This window comes from Staurois parvus, unplaced genomic scaffold (genome assembly GCF_062004578.1).
Source record: "Staurois parvus isolate SC_StPar_1 unplaced genomic scaffold, SC_StPar_1.0 ptg000636l, whole genome shotgun sequence".
NCBI classification, from domain to species: Eukaryota; Metazoa; Chordata; class Amphibia; order Anura; family Ranidae; genus Staurois; species Staurois parvus.
In genome coordinates, this window is record NW_028318432.1 from 4,538,417 (window position 1) to 4,560,605 (window position 22,189).

At 41.1% G+C, this 22,189-nt stretch overlaps 1 protein-coding gene across 3 annotated transcripts in view; it reads left to right on the forward strand.

Moving 5' to 3' along the window:
* MLLT10 (MLLT10 histone lysine methyltransferase DOT1L cofactor) overlaps positions 1-22,189 on the forward strand; it is a 272,303-nt gene that overhangs the window by 210,404 nt on the left and 39,710 nt on the right. For all 3 annotated transcript variants that reach the window (XM_089693742.1, XM_089693743.1, XM_089693744.1), the window contains 2 exons: positions 2,165-2,282; positions 20,040-20,112. In XM_089693742.1, the coding sequence (XP_089549868.1) occupies positions 2,165-2,282; positions 20,040-20,112 (191 nt within the window). The remainder of the gene's footprint in view (positions 1-2,164; positions 2,283-20,039; positions 20,113-22,189) is intronic.

The following is a 22,189-nucleotide window of genomic DNA, read 5'->3' on the forward strand; positions in this document are numbered from 1 at the left end:
TAACTTTTATATACAAAATTCCACTCAACTGCTGTGACCTTTTCAAAGCCTAGACATTGGGGTTGACTTACTAAAGCTTAGAGTGCAAAATCTGGTGCATTTGTGCATGGAAGCCAATCAGCTTCCAGGTTTAATTGTCAAAGCTTAATTGAACAAGCTGAAGTTTGATTGGCTACCATGCACAGCTGCAGTAGATTTTGCATGCTCCAGTTTTAGTAAATCTTTTTAGTAAATCAACCCCATCGGATCCTTCTCTCTGATGGAATCTCCTTAAAGTGTGTTTAAATTCAAGAACATAAATGTAATATATTGTAGCATTACCAGTCCTTGGATATGGTGATAGTTGTTTTTTGGAAATTTTTTGTGTGCAATATTTTTTCCATATATTAACCTGGTGATCCTGCCACTAACATACTTTCCTTATTATGGTGACGATAACGCACCACACTGTATCTCTAGAGGAGCAGTGTTGCAGTCTGCGCCTGCTGGCTCCTAATTTGGCATTCTCCTATTGTACAGTCTAGGACATAAGGCAATGGGTTGTTTTTTGGCTACCTTCAGGTGGGTGGATACTGGCAAAATCTTTAATAGGGTGCCCCCAGGGGTATGCTTATATGACCTCGACCAGTCCATGAAACTTTTTTTTTTTTGCTTGTTCCCTTAGATCAGGGGTGTCAAACTGGCGGCCTTCAAGCTGTTGCGAAACTACAAGTCCCATCATGCCTTTGGGAGTCATGCTTGCAACTGTCAATCTTGCAATGCCTCATGTAGTTTGGCAACAGCTGGATGGCCGCCAGTTTGACATCCCTGCCTTAGATGATGGACCTCTTCTTCTCTAGAACATATCTCTTCTTCAGACACTTCTATTAAGATCTGGCTGTCTACTTACCTAGGCTAATTAGCTGTTCCTGGATTGGTAACCTTTGGTGTCTACATTGAGGACTGTACCCAGACCCCACTTGGTGGTGCTAACTTGTAATGCAGCAAAATTAAATAAAAAAACAAAAAACATGGGCAATTGTGCTTGTATTGGAGAGATGTACTTCATGTGCTTTCGGATTTTAATTTTTTTTTTGCCCAGACATAGACTTTAATTTGTGTAAGCCTAACAGAGTGACACTGTACATTTTGTACATTTCAGTGCTTCTGACCCCTTCCTGCCTTTTTTAGCCACTTCCTCTTTACATGCAAAGAAAAATGCATAAAGGATGCAGCGCTACTTAAAAGAAAATAAAAAAATAAAACACCAATATATTAAAATAAATAAAGTACACATACATATTCCTTCTGTGTTCGCTCACACATAATATAGATGTCTGTTCAGCTTATCCCAAACCAGTAATGTCAAGTCCCAACAAAAAATTAAGGTAAATATTGACAATATATATCATAATTCTAGTACAATATGCAAAAGTCTGTAATCCAATAAAAACCTCAAATGCAAAAATTGTCCATACTTATTGTTGTCCACTTAATATTCTCAGTGTGCCCATGTGCACCTCTTAAGTGAATCCACAGTATTAAATGTGCTTCACACCAGTATCCACCTCTTCAGTGCTATCCACCACCATTCATAATTGCTCTTGCCTTCAAATTTGCTTTTGATTGGGTGCTAGGGACAACTTTCTTCACATTTTTTTTGTTACATGCTGTGTCCTTGAACATTTTGAATTCATAGGCACTAAAATGGATCTGTTTGGTAAAACAATCCTCATAGTACGTGGGTATTTGGATCATTTTAATGAGAAGTGAGTAGTTTTGTATTTCAGGTCAGCTCAGCCTTGTTTTCTCCCCTGGATTCTAAAATCCAAACAATGCTAATTGAGATGCAGTAACCTCAGATAGCCTCCAGGGCCATTTCCATTATTTTCCATTGCTGCAGGTTTCCTCTGGTGAAAATTGCCCAGAAACCCCCTTTTGGAATCTATTACTTTGTACGTTATGAAGGAGCTTGCTGAGGTTGGCTTTGGATGGTTAGGTTTACTCAGCTGCAGATTTGGACAGAAACCGAGTGGAGATAGAGATAATGACAGTGTCTGATATTGGCAATAAACCACACAGGAACAGGATAGCAAATCCATGAATTTGAATTTTAGGAAATGATTCCTTTCAGCTGAATGGTTTGTGATACGGTTAGACAAACCTTTCTTCTTTTTATTTGCAGGTATCATCTCTTCCTGGATCCTTAGTGACCATAACGTCATCTCTTCTCAGTGGAAACAGACTGAATCCAACCTCTTCTGCTGGACCTTTTGTAGCGCCAGCTGAAAACAGTCAATCAGGTAATTATAATTATTACTCTGATCTCAAATTGACATCATAACTGCTAAACTAATATTAATCGACAGCTCGGTGGCTTGCATTGTGGCTTTGCTATGCTGTCTTCTCAGGTATATTCCCCGCTAGGGAGACTGCATGGGGTGTTTTTATGGTATTTTGGTCTTTTGTGTAGACTTCCTTTCAGTGATTTGTTTTTACCTTACTGTCTTAAATTAAACTATTTTATAGGGCTTGTATCATAGAAGCTGTGAACAAAAAGGGCAAATGAAGGGTCAAAGAGTAGTCATCGGTATTGCCTATAGGCTCCCTGCAGAGGATCTTTTCTCCAATACTGACTTACAACAGTTTAGGCAGGACTTTGTTTACTCATTTTCCTCATATAGCTGCCCTGCTGATGCCTGGTGATCTAATGAATAGTAAGGTGATATTCAGGAAGCTGAAGGAAAGGTGCAGAAAGCCCAGTTGCACAAAATAGACAAAGCAATAGCAGGGAGATCCTTGCACTGTAGGTCCTCCGATGCAGCGTCCAATGAGGAGAACAGTGAGCAGTACAGTAGTGACATCACCTGTTTTCATGCAGTGAGCAGTCAGAGGAAGCAGAGACTTTTACACTTCAGGTATACAGCTAAGAGGCTCAAGACGCAAAAAGTGTCTTGACACAGATCGTCCACTGCTGTTTTTCAGGAGGAATTCAAAGCAAAAGGTAAGTAACTTAACCACTAACTTAAAATGCTATTTAATTCACACTCGTCCATCCCTCCATGTCTGCATGCTTTTTTTTGTTGAGAAACCCCTTTGAACCCCCCAACCCCTTAGCATTTCTAGCTGTGGCCACCTTGAGTAAGGGCAGATGATGCATGTAGCATTTACTTCTTGGAATCCATCTGCCTTTAGCTCAGGAATGCTGGCAGGAGGGTGTGCTTAGATGAGAGTCCCTCCTCTGGATGAAGGAAGAAAAAAAAGCCCATGAAAACTAATGGAATGTTTGACATAATTTTGGCCAGGGCCAGAAACTAGGAAGCAACTGAAGAAATTTAAGAAAAAAAGTTTAAAACAAGTAAATATACACTGCTCAAAAAAAATTAAAGGAACACTTTTTAATCAGAGTATAGCATCAAGTCAATTAAACTCCTGGGACTTTGATCTGGTCAGTTAAGTAGCAGAGGGGGTTGTTAACATTTTTTTTTTTCCCTTTTCATCTTTTCTGACTGTTTTTCACTAGTTTTGCATTTGGCTAGGGTTGGTGTCACTACTGGTAGCATGAGGTGATACCTGGACCCTACAGAGGTTGCACAGGCAGTCCAACTCCTCCAGGATGGCACATCAATATGTGCCATTGCCAGAAGGTTTGCTGTGTCTCCCAGCACAGTCTTAAGAGCATATAGGAGATTCCAGGAGACAGGCAGTTACTCTAGGAGAGCTGGACAGGGCCGTAGAAGGTCCTTAACCCATTAGCAGGTCCGGTGTCTGCTCCTTTGTGCAAGGAGGACCAGGATGAGCACTGCCAGAGCCCCACAAAATGACCTCCGCTGGTGTGAATGTCTCTAACCAAACAATCAGAAATAGACTTCATGAGGGTGGCCTGAGGGCCAGATGTCCTCTAGTGGGCTCTGTGCTCACTGCCCGACACCATAGAGCTTGATTGGTATTTGCTATTGAACACCAGAATTGGCAGGTCCACCACTGGCGCCATGTGCTTTTAACAGATGAGAGCAGGTGCACCATGAGCACATGTGACAGATGTTAAAGGGTCTGGAGAAGCCGTGGAGAATGTTATTCTGCCTGTATCATTGTTCAGCATGACCATTTTGGTGGTAGGTCAGTGATGGTCTGGGGAGGCATCCATGGAGGGATGCACAGACCTCTACAGGCTAGACAATGGCACCCTGACTGCCATTAGGTATCAGGATGAAATCCTTGGACCCATTGTTAGACCCTACACTGGTGCAGTGGGTTCCAGGTTTCTCCTGTTGCACGACAATGCCCAACCTCATGTGGCGAGAGTATGTAGGTAGTTCCTGTAGGATGAAGGAATTGATACCATTGAATTGCCTCCATGCTCGTCTGACCTAAATCTAATAGAACACCTCTGGGATATCATGTTTCGGTCCATCCAACACCGCCATGTTGCACCTCACACTGTCCAGGAGCTCAGTGATGCCCTGGTCCAGATCTGGGAGGAAATATCCCAGGACACCATCCGTCATCTCATTAGGAGCATACCCCGACATCGTCAAGCATGCATACAAGCACGTGGGAACCAAACAAAATACCATTTTGAGTTGCTGCAATGAAATTTCAGCAAAATGGACTAGCCTGCTGCATTATTATGTCACTTTGATTTTTTGGGTGTCTTTATGTTCAGTCCTCTGTAGATTGATAATTTTCATTTCCATGATGGGGCATCCTAACGTTCCTAATACCCCTCCCAGTTCATATTAGTATAGATATCCAGCATGATATTTTCCCCATTGAGATCAGATATGCGTTTTCAAAGTGTTCCTTTAATTTTTTTAGAGCAATGTAATATACCTTCCTGTCTATTTACTAATGGTAGCAGTATAAGAATTAAAAATGGTTAATGATGATTCAGAGAGTTTAGTTCGACTTTAAAGACAGCTTTAACTGACCTCAAACGTAGTAGTCAGCATATTTGGGGAAGGTAGAGATTTTCAAGTAGTCCCGGATTTCCAATGAAATGTAAATGGAGGTAGTGGTGGCGTTAACCAAGTATTGGACAGATTGAGCACAGGAACCAAATCGATGCAGCAGCAATAAAGGAAAGTTCAGAAACTGGCAGGTTAGTTTTCCCATTGGTGCTGCTGTGTTTGCACATTTGTAAGAATGCCATTAGATTGTCAGCTTCATGGTCAGGGGGTGACGTTAGTGGTTTAAATCTCTGTATAGCATTGTAGATAAAGTCAGCATTCCAAGTAATATAGACAAATATACACACATGGCCTCTATGGTCCTTCCTTTGAGTTCCAAATGAAATGATGATTTACCTCTTTCTGCTTGAAGTTTGTCCAAGTGATCAATGGTGTGAATGTTGAGAACTTCCAAACACGCAACAAATTAGATGGAAGATGACCTTTGTCTGCTTATCATTGTTGCATATGGGGACACCTTGTGTTTAATCTGTTCTCTCTTCTTTTTTGTATTTCTGGGGTAGCAGTACTAATACCATTTGACAGAAGTGTGATCCATTGTAGTGTATTCCCTGTAGGTGTCCTTTACAGACTGCAGCTGGTTTGTCTTTCTAATCTGGGGCTGAAATTTAAAAACTATACAAGTCCATTTATTTACATTGTGTGAGAAGTTGTGGGGAGATGTGTGCTTTGTCTTGTGGATTTTTACTTTTGTAGAGATGCTTTATCACCACCATATTGAATATTTGGAGACGTGTCTGCCGCCTCCAGCGCCAACTAAATGAGGTGGCTTTGTTTCTGTCCCTTCAGGAGAAGTTTGTGTGTGTTGAGGCTTTTTGTTGACAAGTCCTGCTAGCCATTAATGTTTGTGGGAGGGGGATGGGGGGTCTGCCAGTGTACCAAGAATGGATCACTCATGTCTTTGCCAGGCAGAGGTCAGAGGTCCTCCGACTCACAATGAAGGGAGGATAACCTTGAGAGGGGCCGGCTAGGGATGCAGCTTTTGTTACTGGCTACAGGCAACATTCCCGACTCTCTTGCTTGTTCTGTTATTGTACTAGCAGGATTATCATCATTCTGTATTTATTGAAGGGGAAACTTTAGTGTATTTTTAATGAGTTATTGTCCTAACATTATTCTGTAGTCATGTTACATATGCAGAGTTGTAGATTGTCTTATGTTGCTTTCTGTACTTTTAGGCCATTAGGCCTAACTAATTGGTAACTGCTAGGACAAAATATCAGCTGCATGAAGGCTACATTCACACCTAAGCGTCACGTTTTCAAGCAGCTTTTCAAGTGGTTTTTTTTGTTTTGTTTTTTCAAAGCATTTTTGGAGCAGAATTGCATGTTTCTGCAGCATTTGTCAGCCATTTTTTCAGGCATTTTTGAAATAAAAGGTGTGAAGTGCTGCTAAAAAAAAAAGAGAATGGAGTTCTCAGTTTGAGCAGGAAATGCATGACAAAACACTTGAAAGAAAGCTAAAAAAAAAGCTTTAAAAAAAAAAAAAGCTCATGTTGTGCTTTTCAGGCATTCCCATTGAAGTGTATGGGGACAGAAATGCTCAATTCTGCCTGAATAGTAGCCCATCAGGGATGTTCAATTTATATCACCTGATGCCTGGAACATGCCGTTCCGGGCAGGTAGTTTTTTGTTTTTTGTTTTACCTCCATATCCATGGAGGGATGCACAGACCTCTACAGGGTAGACAATGGCACCCTGACTGCCATTCAGTTTTGGGATGAAATCCTTGGACCCTTTGTCAGATCCTATGCTGGTGCAGTGGGTCCTGGGTTCCTCCTGGTGCACAGCAATGCCCGGCATCATGTGGCGAGAATATGCAGGCAGTTCCTGGAGGATGAAGGAATTGATACCACTGAATGGCCCCCATGCTCACCTGACCTAAATCCAATAGAACACCTCTGGGATATCATGTTTCGGCCCATCCAAAGCCGCCAGGTTGCACCTCAGGCTGTCCAGGAGCTCAGTGATGCCCTGGTCCAGATCTGGAAGGAAATACCCCAGGATACCAACCGTCGTCTCATTAGGAGCATATCCCGATATTGTGGAGCACATGGGGGCCATACACACTACTGAGTACCATTTTGAGTTGCTGCAATGAAATTTCAGCAAAATGGACTCGCCTGCTGCATAATTTTTTTCACTTGATTTTCGGGGTGTCTGTAGGTTGACCATTTTCATTTCCATCAAACGATGGGGCATCTTTACATTCCTAACACATTACTTAGTCCATATCCGTATAGATATCCAGCATGAGATTTTTCCCCATTGAGATCTGATGTGTCGTCAAAGTGTTCCTTTAATTTTTTTAAACAGTGTATAATAAGAAGCTGCGTATAGCTTTTAAAGTGAGTGAAGGAGGATCGCTGGCCTGAACATTCATAGTTGGTATACCCAAACAGATTGCCAGCAGTAAGGCAAGTGTTATGCGGTGGCTGGGCCTAGGGTACTCTGTAGCTATTACTGAACAGAGCACAGAAGTCTGGATTGGTAGACTGTCTTCTTATCAAATTCAAGGCACTGATGAAGGTATTTGTGAGGTTTTATAATTTTATTATAGCACATTATGTATAGGAAGTAGGCCCTACTTTTTTTTTTTTTTTGTACTGCTTTGGTACCTTTTTTACTTCTTGTTTTAATTTTGCTTTTTTGAAATAACCTTAAATGTTTAAAAAAACAAACAAATTCAAGCTCTGAGTGGCCCTGTTGCCATTGCCTGACTCAACAAACTTCGTTTGAAAAATCTGAGGGGCCAGGTGGTGAATTGACAGCCAAAAAGGGACTGCATCCCATTAGATATAGTCATTGTTTGGGTATTCGGGAAACTGTTAACATAAAGAAAGAAACCTATACATGTATAGCTAGTCCAAAGCTTGGCCATAGATGGATCGAAATTTGGCTTGTTCAGCAAGGAGCGTACAAATTTTGATCCATCTATGGCTGTTTTGGTTCCTGAGAAGTCAAGCTAACAATTGCCTTTTGCTGAACTGGCTTGTTAGAAAGCTTTTGTTAGACTAGCACTGCAGCCAATGGCACTGAAACTGCCCCCCAGTCGCCCGTCTGAAAGAACACAAAGGGGGCTAACAGGGTCAGCCACTAAAGCTGGCCAAAATTTGTCCGGTTCAGCAGGGCCTGACTGAATTTTAAGCAGTGAGTAGCCATCACTAGTTGATAAAAGTTGATTAATCAACTTGCTGGGTCTTGCTGGAAATGTTTTGTTGATTAGTGGCTGCAGCCGCTGATCAGTGTATTCTGAAAGCTATATGAATACATTTTCATGGCATGGGGAATCCTCCAGCTACCTAGTTTGTGTGGATGGAGGAACCTGTGGTTTTTTTTGTTTTTTTTTTGAACGAAATAAAAAAACCCCACAAAAGTGTCTGGCCAGCTTCAGACAGTGCTCCCTTTAATTCAGTGAAGCCAGATGACACAGAGCTCTTTTCATGTCTATCAGGTGGGTCTACTTCCTGAAACCCCTCTCCACTAGATGTGTCACCAGATTCAGACTTTCAGGACAGGCTTTGAGTCCGAGGAATGGCTAATTACAGACACTTTGATAGATCAGGTTTTTTATATGTGGGGGCAGCAAGGATTCAATGGAAGTGTTTAGGAATCCTCTGTTACATTTCACACATTCAAGAAAAAGGTGTTCCCAGATCACCAGTTTATTGTACAATGAAGCCCTGAGCAGTTAGTCTGCATTCCCAGTGTGTATCGCAAAACTGGATTTTAGGTGGAGTGAACCTTTAATTGCTGCTCCCTGTGTCTCATTCTCATCCTCTGTGTGCATTTCAGTCTCTGTCATCCTTCAGCGGTGGACAGTAATGCAGGATTGCTGCGTACATATCCTCACACAGGACGCTCCTCAGCCTCAGCCTGTGCTGTGCCTCAGTGCAGAAAGCGTTAAACAGAGCAACACATTGGGATTTGCTGTGATAAGCATACAGATTAGCTGTTCACAGCTGTGATTCATTACTTTCACTGGAGAAATGAGAAGTGGCAGAGGGGAGGAGTGCCGCCAATGGGAAGCACACTCCTCCACTGTAAGCACACTGTACAGGAACATGATAGAGGCCTAGCTTGCTGTACAGTGAGTGGCCAGGGGCTGGGATTGGTGTAATGCATGCAGTAATATCTGTGTCCAGGTCTCAGAACAGAAATGGCTCTCGGTGAGTACGGTAGTACACACACTGCCCCTAACATATACTGAGTAGGGAACAGTCATATTGATTTATTTATTACAGGTACTTATATAGCGCCGTCAATTTACGCAGCGCTTTACATATATATTGTACATTCACATCACTCCCTAACCCTCAAGGGGTGTACAATCTAAAGTCCCTAACTCACATTCATACATACACATACTAGGGCCAATTTAGACAGGATCCAATTAACCTACCAGCATGTCTTTGGAGTGTGGGAGGAAACCGGAGTACCCGGGGGAAAACCCACGCAGGCACAGGGAGAACATGCAAACTCCAGGCAGGTGGTGCTGTGGCTGGGATTTGAACCAACGACCCTAGTACTGCCAGGTGGAAGTGATAACCATTTAGCCACTCTGCTGCACGCTCAGATGGCTCGGTGGTTAACACTGGTGACTTACAGTGCCAGAATCCTAGCTACAGTTATTATTATACAGGAGTTATATAGCGCCAACAGTTTGCACAGCGCTTTACAATATAATGGGAGACAGTACAATTACAGCACTGAGCAAACCGTTGGCGCTATATGAATACTGTATAATAATAATAATTACAATACATTTCAGTACAGAAGGAATGTGAGGGCCCGGCTCCTGGAGCTTACAATCTAAAGGAAGGGGGAGGTGATACAAAAGGTGATAGCTGCGGGGGAATGATCTGGTGGAGGTGATTCAAGTACAGTTCTTAGGTGGAGGTGGGGTAGGCTTCCCTGAAGAAGTGAGTTTTCAGAGATACATGGTGCATATGTTTTTTTCCTTCTTTTTCTGTAAAGGTTAGCCATACACAGGTAGAATTTTGTTTGAACATTCATATGGAAGTTCTGGAAATCACTCCTCAGGGCATTCGTTAGTGCCATCAGTTATTCAATTAATGTTTTTAGAAAGCCCTTAAAAATGCCAATGGTTTGAATCTTAACAGTTGATTTTGGGATGCAGGAAAGTGATGTGACCACATAACATATGGAAAACAAACAAATGTTCATGACAGACAATAAAGCTACATGCACACAGCAGTAAGAATATTACTGATCATATAAACAAGATTTCCTGTGCAAATGATCAGCAAAATGCTAGCCTTTACATATATTTTCTACTTAAAAAAATTGTAGTTCACATCTTCCTGCTTTTTTTTTTCCAATACCAGAATGCAGTTTTTGCATCTATATATACAGGTTACTGCTACTTTTTTGCATGCTGAGATCAAACAGATAATGCAGCTAAAAGTTGTGTTTTACCTGCCTTAACTGTAATGTAAATGCATCTCAGTAGGAACTGCCATGTCTAAAGAAATGCAAAGCAGGGCAAACTTTGTCTCTAAACCATCCCCTACACTGCACCATTGAAGTAGATGAGAATGCTGACCTGTGTTTGATGTGAAATGCAGGAAAGCACCCCTCTGTGCAAGTGTTTAGACTGTTTACAATGGTCACTTTTTTCAGAGTTTAAATCTTTGAAAAAAACAATTTGTTGCTGCACTTGCCCAAATAACCGTGGCAGTGTTACAGTTAGTCCCAACTCTTGTAACTGTCATTTTAAAAGTGGTTGTAAACCCCAAAGCCTTGTTCACACATATGTGCAGAAAAACTGATGAAAACTGACGCACAGATTTCACTTGCAGAGACATCAGCTTACATCAGGTTTCATGCGCGCTACAATGAGTTTTATACACTCAGAAAAAAATCTAGTGTTGTGGTGTGAACAGGGCACATAGAGAACAGTTGATTTCATTGTGCCCTTGCAGAAAAAGTGCAGAAAAACTGACATCTCTGCACCCTTCGGCCTTGTTCACACCATACATGCAGAAAAACTGATTGCAACTGACGTGCAGATTTCACTTGCAGAGACATCAGTTTTAATGCCTGCTTAAATAAGTTTTATACACGTTGCAGATTCCTGCGCAGAAAAACTCTGCACATGATACTAGTGGTGTAGTGTGAACAGAGCACATAGAGAACAATTGATTTAATTGTGCCCTTGCAGAACGTGTGCAGAAAAACTGATGTCTCTGCACCATGGTGTGAACGAGCCCTTACATGTACCCAGTGAAATGACTGGCCTCAGGTGATACACAGAGATTAAACAAGTCCTCCTACATAAGTTGTACCTGTTTATCTGTAGTTTTTTCCTGTTTACATCCGTTCAAAGTAATGAATTTGCAAAGCTTGTCTGAGAGTTCAGAGAACAGGGAGCAGAGTGCTGAAATTACACACTGCAGAGCTCAGTGAGGAGAGCTCTGAGAGCTGATTGGAGGAATGAGACACATCCCCTCAACACAGCACACAGGAACAGAGTTGAGGCTGACTCCCTCCCCTGTCACCATTTTTCTCTTGGTGTCAGGAAAACTTGTCAGAAGTGATTCATGCTGATAGCAGACGAACAAAGCAGCAGACAGGAATGACTTAGTGCTGTTAATTGAGACAAGTACACACTATAGAGGGATATGCTTTGTTCATAGCTCATGTCTGAGGTTTACAACCACTTTAGAGTAGTATTAAAACTCCTGTTAATTTAACCGAAACAAATAAATAACCTGTTAAAGTGGAACTAAAGTTACAATATTTACCCCGTCTCCAGTGGTCCAGCGCCAACATCTTCTTCCAGGTGCTGGTCTTTGGCCATCTTGTTTGGCCGGAATGGGATGATGTAACTCCTGCACATGCACAGGAGGCAGTCATCTAAGCACGTGGTCTGATAAAAATTGATCTGCGCATGCACAGGTCGTCTTACATGCCGGAGAAGATTGTGAGCAGGCAGCTAGGCTTATTTTATTGTATAAAAGACATTGCATGACTCTTCTGTAATAAGTAGCCTGTCTGTTCACAAGCTTTTGCCTTTAGTTCTACTTTAAACATTGCCCAGTACATAATTGTGTCCACATATTAAGCATGCTCCTGCTAGCTCCACATTGTACAGCATTGCTTCACTGAATTTCTGAGTACTTCACATGCACAATGCATGCATGAGGTCAGCACATGCACCAGCTGCTGCCAGTCACTTGCTTTAAGAAGCATGGAGAAGGGGCTTGTGACCAGGGCTATATGTTTATATGGACATATGGAGACTCCTCTGCAGTGCCAGACAGGAGTGCACAAGCAAAGGTGGCTCAATGGGATCCTGCAACGGGATGGAGCCACCCAACGGCAGAAACCAGGGAAGAGAGCATTTTGAGAGAAAGCATTAAAAGCAACCACAATCTTATAAAGAAAAGCAGACATGCAAGCCTGATAAGTGCTGAAATTTGCAGCACCCTATCAATTATTTTATTAGGGTTTAATAACAAATTAACTGATTGTAATAATAAACAGCCTGCAGACACATCAACATAAAAGAGAGAGCGGAAAGAGTGTGGCTAGAAAGTCTCCCTGGAATTCATAAAGACTGGCGCAGACAGATGTTGCAAAAGTGCAGGGGTGTGGAAATTTTTGGAAAAACTACTTGTCCAGGGACTAAATCGTTGTCTCAATCTACTTGTCCCTCCTGACAATCTACATGTCATGAGGGACAAGTAGTAAAAATCTAACAAAATTTAACCAAAACCGTATTTAAATCAGAGGTGATTTTAGGACTGTTTTAAAAACAAAAGAGGTTTTATGACGACTTAAATGTGTAACATATTCAACATTTTTATATCCTCCTCTCCTCCCTGCCTGTTCCAGTGCTGCACCCGGGGACTAGCAGGGAGGGAAGAGACCTTGCAGTGTAATGAGCACCAATTGGCTGCTCCTCAGGAAAGGGGACTGTCAGGCTTATCCTTTATGCCTTTCACAGCTAGAGCTGTTTTTGCGTTTTTTGCACAAGATTAAAAAAATAATTTTAGGCCTGAATATTACATAAAACCCCCAAACATTATATATTTTTTGAAAGCACAGACCCTAGAGAATAAGTGGTAGTTCCAGTTTTTTATGTCGCATAATATTACTGCAAAATTTCAGCAAAAATACATGTAGGTTGATCTTAGGGCACAAAAAAGCAATAAATTACCCTATTTTTTTGTAAAATATAAAAGATGAGGTTGCATCAATTAAATAGATATCTAACTTGTCAAACCTTAAATTTGCGTGCGCTCGTGAAATGGCGACGAATTTCAGTATCCTAAATTTTCTATAGGTGATCCTTTTAAAGCCCCTTATAAGTCATCAGTTTTGTGTTACGGAGAAGGTCTGGTGCTAGAATTATCGCGTGCGCGGTGATATGTAACGTGTTTCACAATCAACGTTTTCATGCGTAGGTGCCCCAGCATGTGCTGTTAAGTTTCTACGTATGTATATGTGGGGGTGGGGGGCCTCAAATGTTTTTTTTTTGGGGGGGGGGGATGTTATGTGCTTAGGTTTAACTTTCATTTTTTACAATTAAAAAAAAATTTATTTTTTTTTTTACTCTTTTTTTTTCGTCACATAGGGAATAATGACCCCTATGTGATGATTTTTGGTGACCGGTTCTCTTTGAGACATCCAAGTCTTAAAGTACCTGGATGTCTCCCTTGCACTGAATGTAATGCAGTGTACATTGCACCGCATTACATTTTTTCTTTCAACGGGGACCCGGAAATGACATCATAACATCACTTCCGGGTCAGGACAAGGAGAGGGGAGTGGATGTGTCCGCTGTCCTCCCTCCACTCCAGCTGAGAAAGTGGAGCCCGGGAGATAGTGGACAAGGGGAGGTTCACACAGTGGTGGGGCGCTTTTTGTGCGGATGCTGGCACTGTGTGGATACGATCGGTGGCAGCTGACAGGTGAGCAGTGCTGAAGGTAAAAAAAAAAAAAAAACTACCTGCCTGATGCCCCGAATTACATTTCTCGGGCGCTGGGCGATAGGAATTCAACACCCCTGAAGTGTCTGTCATGCTTTCCAAAAGTTGTGTATCATGTGCCAAATTCATGTACCCATCTAGAACTTGTACTTGAATTAGGTGAATGCTGCACCACTTTTAAAATGCATGTGAGACACTTTCACAAAATTTGTCTACACCGGTTTCTCTCTCTGTACTCTGAAAGAGACTTGGCCTCTCCACTTTCGTAAGATGCAAACTGTTGGTAATTTATTTTAAATGTTCCGCATTCATCGGCTCACAGTAGAAAAGTGATGCATTTTAGAACTACCTGACTTGGTGCAATATGGTGCATAAGTCGAACCAAAAGTGTTGCAGTTACTTCATGAATTTGGCACAATACATTAACAAGAGGGATTAACGCCAGAAAAGTGGCAAAGCGGCTTTATTGAATTCCCCCCTCTATCTCCTGCTTTTCAGAACATGGACTGCCATAAAATGTAAAGGATGAGCCAACGCACTGAAATTGATTTCAGTTTTACAAAGCAAGTCTCCGCAGGATTCTATGACAAGGGTACATATTAGATCAAAACCATATGGTAATGATGTTCAACATAGAATCCCATTAGCAAAAAGTGCGTTTACAGCAGTGTTCTATATCAGGAGTCTTTCATAGTTCTTGGGCACTGCTAACAAAGCATACAATGTATACCAGTGAACGCAGCAAAGAGTCAAACACCAGAGACTAATCCTTAATCCTAGTACACACGGTGAGAATATCGGACAAAAAACTGCTTTTGAATCGATCGTTTAGTACACAGTTTTCGAGAGTCAATCAACGCGGTTCATGTGAAATTATCTGAAGGGACAAGCACAAAAATGTTTCCCATACGATAACAAAACTAATGATTTTCATTCAATCGGTACAGTATTCGTCTGTAAAAAATCGAGTAACTGAGAATGTTTATGCTCAGAAACAGTCGTAAATTACAATACCTTACATCACTTCTGAAGTTGTGTTCTGTCTTACAAGAATTTTCGTAACTTTTTAGTAACCTATTTATTTTCAAAATGAGAAGAACATGCAAAAAAAAAAATCATTTGTCCGATATTCTCATCATGTTTACAAGGCAAAATGAGGTTATCATTGGATACCCAATGGGGAGATTTACTAAAACTGGTGCAGCTGTACATAGTAGCCAATCAGCTTCTAACTTCAGACTATTCAATTAAGCTTTGACAATAGAACCTGGAAGCTCATTGGTTTCTGTGCAGAGATGCACCAGATTTTGCACTCTTCAGTTTTAGTAAATCTCCCTCATTGTGTTATAGGGTGTTCAGGTAACCCATTATGTGTGTTGTTGTAACTGCATGTTGCTTGCCTACTGTAGTAGTTTGTTGGGGTGCCATTTAAAATGAATGTCACTGCAAAGCTAATCATGCTTTAATGTGCATTGTATTGCATTGCCCTCTCCAGTTTTGGTAAATAACCCCCCTTGTTTTGGAGTGAGGATCCCCTTTTTCAAGCCTTTCATGCCTGTCATTTTTACTAGTCCGTGTGGAACTGAGTGTAAGGGCAGAGAAAATTTTAACAAAATAATATTATTTTAAAAAAATATATATTATATGATTTCCCTGCACAGATTGCTTTTCTCTTGGTGCAGGAGTGAGCTGCACTGTTCATAACTGGTACTTACAGTCAGGTTGGCACAATATCAGAGCTGTTTTGCTATACAGGTCACCTATGAAATACAGTAAAATGTAAAAAGTTGACAGGGCCAGGATGACAGCAGCTGTAAAGAAACTTCAAAGAGGGAAAACCGGTAATTTCAATAAAATTGTAAAAAATTAATAATGTTAAAAAAATAAATATATTTTATATATATATATATATATATATATATATATATATATTATATATATAACACGATTGTTGTAATAATCTTCTTTTAGGTTTATATTGGTTATACAGTATATCTGCAATGAACACAACATTTTACATAGCCCATACCTCCCCGCCACCTTTCTTTAGACACTGTTTTAGGCTTTTAGCAGCCAAACACTTGTGGACATCATTATTGGATATTATCTCTGTGTGGGTAAACTCATGTCTGTTGTACAGGGGGTAAAGTGACTCCTGACAGTACATCATCGCCATGCTTCTGTCATGTTTACACTGCCCGTACTTTGCGTATTTCATTTTGCCGTTGTTTGTAACATTTTCGGATGTAGCTTACATTGAGGAAATCCAGATCACACGCTCCAGCCAGCCTGCTGTGAGCCGCATAAAAAGCTTTGTGATGTCAAAGTCCCCGGCTCAGTGGGAGCTGGGAATTATTAATTGGCAACACATAGTTTATGTAAAATTGGGTCATTTCACTCGATTTCAAGACGAATTGCTCTAAATGGGTAAAGCATGAGTAAAAGACACCTACATATGAAAAAAGAAATCATTTATGTTAATGTAAATTTCACCTTTTAATCTTTGTTTCATCAAAAGGAGTATCTCATTATTTACTATTTTTCTGGTAAAATTACATATACAGTATGTGCTGTATTCTGGTTGATTTAAAATGCTTTTACCTGACACAAAGAAATTCAGTACTTGGGATTTTGATTCAAAGCAAAATTCCAAGTAAATATAAATCTTTTTGTCTTAGTAATGTGTTCGTTTAAAAAATATTGACTTGTTAAAATAAAAAAAAAAAAATTTAAAAAGGGGAAAAAATTAATTACATTTGTAATTACTGCTAGTGTAACTATGAACTGTTTTATATAGCATTTTCATAATCTGCTCTGCACCAAAAATCAGATTATTGGGAGAGCCTGTATTGGGAGCCAACCACCTATAGGCATCTCACAAAAAAGGAAAACTGGAGGCAAGAAGAAGCAGACTGATGAGCTCATTTATATCACTCTGCTCTCTCCTCCTATCAGCATGTCATTTGCACTGCAGCACAGCTATTTGGTTCTATCCAAAGTTCCAAGTCTGACCTCTGCTGTACAAGGGACTACAACAAGAAGCTGATACCAGATTAAATTCAGGAGCTTATACTGTTTACATAATATATATATATATATATATATATATATATATATATATACACACTCCTTCCCCAGCAAAGCATATGGCTATTTTAATATTTAGAGTACTTTTTAGATGTACAGCTAACCATACATATATTGATTTCTTTAGTTCAGCCCACTCACTGATTGAGAGAAATATAATAGGTTTCTCCCTCCTCACTGTTTGACTGTTCTTGTTCTCTGTTGTCTGCTTACAATTGGCACCCATAGCTGTCAAAATACCCAAACAGTGACTGCATCTGATTGGGTGCCCCAGCTCAGTGGTTGCTGGGAATTATTAATTGGCATCTGATTGGAATGTGAAGTATATATTGGCATCTGTTTGGATGCAGCTTCCAATTTTACTTCCGGCTCCTCTGACTAAAGTTGAGAAAAGTCTCCTTTTTCTTGAGCCGAGTGGTGCCAACAGGGCCATTAGTGGCTTGAATTTTGACCTATTCAGCAGCAATCAGCCAAAATGTAAGTCATCCATGGCAGTCTCAAAAGAGAAGTCTGGGAATGTTTTTGTTTCTATATTGCACTTGCCTAATGCTGCATCTGTCCCCTGCCGGCTCTGAGGGTGAGAACTGAGCGATCAGATACTCCAGATCACTCAGTTCTCCCTGCCACTCTGAGCAGAGAGCCATGACTGTCGGTCACCACTCTCTGCTGTGCCCCAGTACAGGGCTGTGGAGGTGGAGGGAACGGCTGGCTCAGGCCCTCAGCAGCTTGCTGAGAGCCTGAGTCAGGTGCCGCTCTAGACATCTCGGTTGATTCTGACTTTATAGCCCGGACTGGCTGAGTGATAGGGGAGTTTTAAAAAAAAAATGCGGGTTTGACGGACAGAGATCTAATTTGAGCTCCTAACAAAGCGCAGAGATCACAGATTGTCTGTCAATTGCCTTTATTAGCCAGAATATTGTGCCCCTCCCCAAATGGATTGCAGTGATTTGAATTTAGCTCCATTACTGCCCTCTAAAGCCGTCCATAACACATTTACTGCTATGCAGTGCCAATTGACAGATCTCCAGCTGTTGCTATTGTATTCTGACAGCCTGTACCGACAGCTGTCAGAGTACCTCAACAGTGACTGCATCTGGTTGGATGAAGACTGTTCAGGTGACAATTTTCCATCCAGCTCTTTCATCCTATAGGTGGATATCAGCAGGGCCACCCATGGAGCCAGTTTTGTGTTATCTTATTGGACACTGGAATAGAAGATGGTAGAGCTTAGCCTAAAGTCTATCCAAAAATCGAAACCAGCTCTCAGATCTTCATGTTGACTAGGGGTGCTGTGACTGTCATTCACTGAGGTGCGGCCCTTGGAAGTTTGGGATAACTTGGTACTTGTGAAGAAAAGCAAAAACAGGGCGCACTCTATTCTTACATGCCCATGGTGAATCACAAGTTTATTTAAATGCATAAAACTGCATACTCACAAACCAAAGGAGATCAAAACAGAGACAAAGAGTCAGTGGTGACGGTCCCAAATGACAGGAGACCCTTGATGAAGTAGGCTGATGCGTTTCGGGAGACGTACTCCCTTCTTCAGAGCTATAATAAAGGCCTGCTACTCCTGCATATATGAGGCACAAAAGGAATAAAGAGAACTGGAACACACACCCCTCATGACAAACCCAATAGGGCTGGGCTAATCATGGTCCACCCAACAATAAAGTGCCACAACGAAGAAACAATGTCTATACACATGTGGCCACTGACTCTGTCTCTATTTTGATCTCCTTTGGAGGGGTGTGCGTTCCAGTTCTCTTTATTCCTTTTGTGCCTCATAAATGCAGGAGTAGCAGGTCTATATTTTAGCTCTGAAGAAGGGAGTACGTCTCCCGAAACGCATCAGCCTACTTCATCAAGGGTCTCCCGTCATTTTGGACTGTCACCACTGACTTTGTCTCTGTTTTGATCTTCTTTGGTTTGTGAGTATGCACTTTTATGCATTTTAATAAACTTGTGATTCACCATGGTAATGAACGAAGAGAGTGCACCCTGTTTTTACTTTTCTTCACTAGCCTAAAGTCTGCCTGATTCCTGAAGGCCCAAAAGTTGCTCTTGCTCTAGCCCTGAATTTTGCTTGGCCACTTTTGGCACTTCCTCGTACATTTTATTGCAAGCTAGAACTACACAGAAGGTAAATACTTGATTGTTCAGCCTTGAATTTTGTTGTGTCCTGCTGGGTCATTCAGGGCACAGACTCCCCACCAGCTGGGTCTAACACAACCAGGACAAAGCTTTCTGCAGGTAAGTGTGATCTATGAAATGTGGATGTAGAGACTTGACCTGACAGTAAATTTATTTAATGTTTGAATACAATATATATCTGAAATTCTAAGTTTCTGGGGTTTGATGTGGAACACTCTGAAACCTCTAAATGCCTAGCAATCACAGCAGATCAAATGTCAGTGATCTGGTCCCATAGGCCAGCAGATATGTGTTACTGTGCAGCCTATACACACCTGACACTTTGCTTAGCTGTCACTGATTCTGGGAGTGGGAGGTTATATTGAGCCATAAATGTTTGTTCCATGGTGTCTCATCAAAAACAGTGGCAGACCTTAGCACTGGCAGACCTCTGGTTTTTAGTGGCTTCCCTATGCAAGGAAGAAGGATTCCAAGCTATCACATTAATAAGGGATGCTTATTATTTTTATGCTCTGGGGGTACCAGACTGACCAAGTTAGGTTATAAGTAGAAGTGCATCTCACATGTTACCCATCAGACAGCCACAAATCATGCGTCATTCATAGGCATCTTTGACAATCTTGAGGCCTACGTGAAAGCTCTTAAAATGAGATAGCAGCACCGCTGGCCTTCATGTGTACAGGCCATCATATTAATGCTTGCAGAAGTGCATACAAAACAAAATGCGATTGGATAATAAACCAAAGGACAGCCGACTCTAGATGTAAACCCTAACTGACAAAGGTGGTCCTTCCCGCATCCAGGCCTGAGTGATAATACTGATGTTAGGACTTGCCATATAAACAGTCACCTTGTACTAATCTGTCTGTGTCTTATGACCTGTTTCTTAACAGACCAAGATCTAGGAGACAATGGGCGCAGTCTGGCTCTGAGGGGAACCTCCCCTAGAGGAAGCCTATCTCCGCGGTGAGTATTCTTTCCACAGCATCAAACACTATGAAATGAGCAAACCTCTCATCGGAGGTCAGTGATTTTGTTGACATTTCAAGGAACAATAAAGACGAGAAAAGCTGACAGTCTGTGCAAGGCGGGGAGCGGCTGCTGGGATTCTGTGAGGGGGGATGAATTCATTTTCGAATGATATTTAATCGTTGGCTAAAAGAAAGACAAAGAGTGCAAAGAGCAGTGATGCAATTACTAATAGAAACCAGTCACATTTCATTAGTTTACAGCTCTCAAAACAATGAAAAAGCTGTTCCCATTGGTTGCCGTACCGTGTTTTGATATTAGTTGTCTTTTAATAGGTCGTAAATCCTATACCATTGTGCCTCTGGCGCCTTTTATTTTTGTATGAATTTATATTTAGTTAAGTTCAATCATCTTTCTTTGTGCCTAATTAGGTTTTTTACCTCTTCTTTTTACTATCTGTCAGAAAGCTGACAGTGATGGGACCAGCTCACATATACTATTAAGAAAGGGGATATTTGAGATCCTGCTGGCGCTTATTGCACAAATGTCATAGGTTTCTGTGCCATCTGATTATAGGCAAAGTATAATGATTTTATACTTATTTTCTATATTTTGGTTCGGACTAAAATAAAAGAAAAATTTGTCAGGTATAAATGAAATCGTGAAGGTGACTTACTAAGAGTTGAGGATTTGCTTTTCCTATTGGATAATTTAAATAAATTTTCACACTTTGTGTGAACATTCTCAACTCTTTTGGTAAATCGGCCTCAGTGCATATGATTTTTTTTTTGTGTTTTTTGTAGCAGTTGGTTTCTAAGGGTAAAAATGTAAAAAAAAATAAAAAATGTTATACCTGCTTTGTGTAATGGTTTTACACAGAGCAACTCCAATCCTCTTCTTCTCTTGTTCCGTGCCAGCGCTTCCCCCTGTTGAGTGCTGCCATAGCAAGCCTCTTGCTATGGGTGCACTCATGCCTGCTTGCTCCCAAGCCAGCTCACTGTGACCATAAGACACACAGAGTAGCTGCACTCTGATGGTTTTTTTACCTTGCATAGGATGCATGAAGGCAAAACACTTTCAGCCTTTATGACCACTTTATGCTTTTGTAAGGTATGGAAAACATTTACTTTCCTTTTAGAATCAACATTTTTTTATTGGACACTATACTACAAAATACTCCCACAAATGCAGGCCATTGATTGCAAACAAGATTTGTTAACTTGTACACAGAAAGAACTATTTTTCCAAACAAATTTACTCAAGACCATGTTGCAAAAATGAACACGCCCCAATTTAAATCTAGAGAGCAGAGCTAAATTTTAGACAACAAAATCCTAAATAACAAGAATTCAACTACAGGTGAGTGTAATTATTCATTAAATGGGTGTCCAGCAGACAGTTGATTATACTGTAAAAGGGCGTTACTTAATAAAGTAAACCCCTTCCCATTTCATGTTGTCAGCAATGGTACCACATGGAAGAGAAATGTCACAAGGCCTGAGAAAGAAAACAATTTCTTTATACAAGAAAGGCAAAGACTACAAGAAGATCAGCAAAGCTTTATTTATCAGTTAGAATACTGTAGCAAAAGTGATACAATTTAACAAAGATGGAACTTAAACCATCTCACAGAGTCATCCAGGCCGTCCACGAAAGTTAACATCTTGACAGGAGCATCTTCTGATGAGATGGTTGAAGAAAATCACCATGTAAGTTCACTGCAGTTAGCTAAAGTAGAAAGCCAAACTGGGGTGATTGTTTCCTGTGACACAATACTGTGTACACTGCAGAGGAATGGCATGCATGATGTTGTTGTACACCAGGGGTCTCAAAACTTTCTAGACAAAGGGCCGTTTCCTGTCCTTCAGACTGTAGGGGGGCCGGACTGTGGCCATTGGGAGTAGAAAAGGTCCCGATGTCAGTGGGGAAAAAACAAAATGCCCCATCTTTGGTGTTAGTGGTAGGAATTACGCCCCATTGTTGGTGTCAGTGAGAGGAATTGTGCCCCATCAGTGGGGTCATTGACAGAAATTGTGCCCCATCATTGGTGTCATTGGGAAGAATTGTGCCCCAT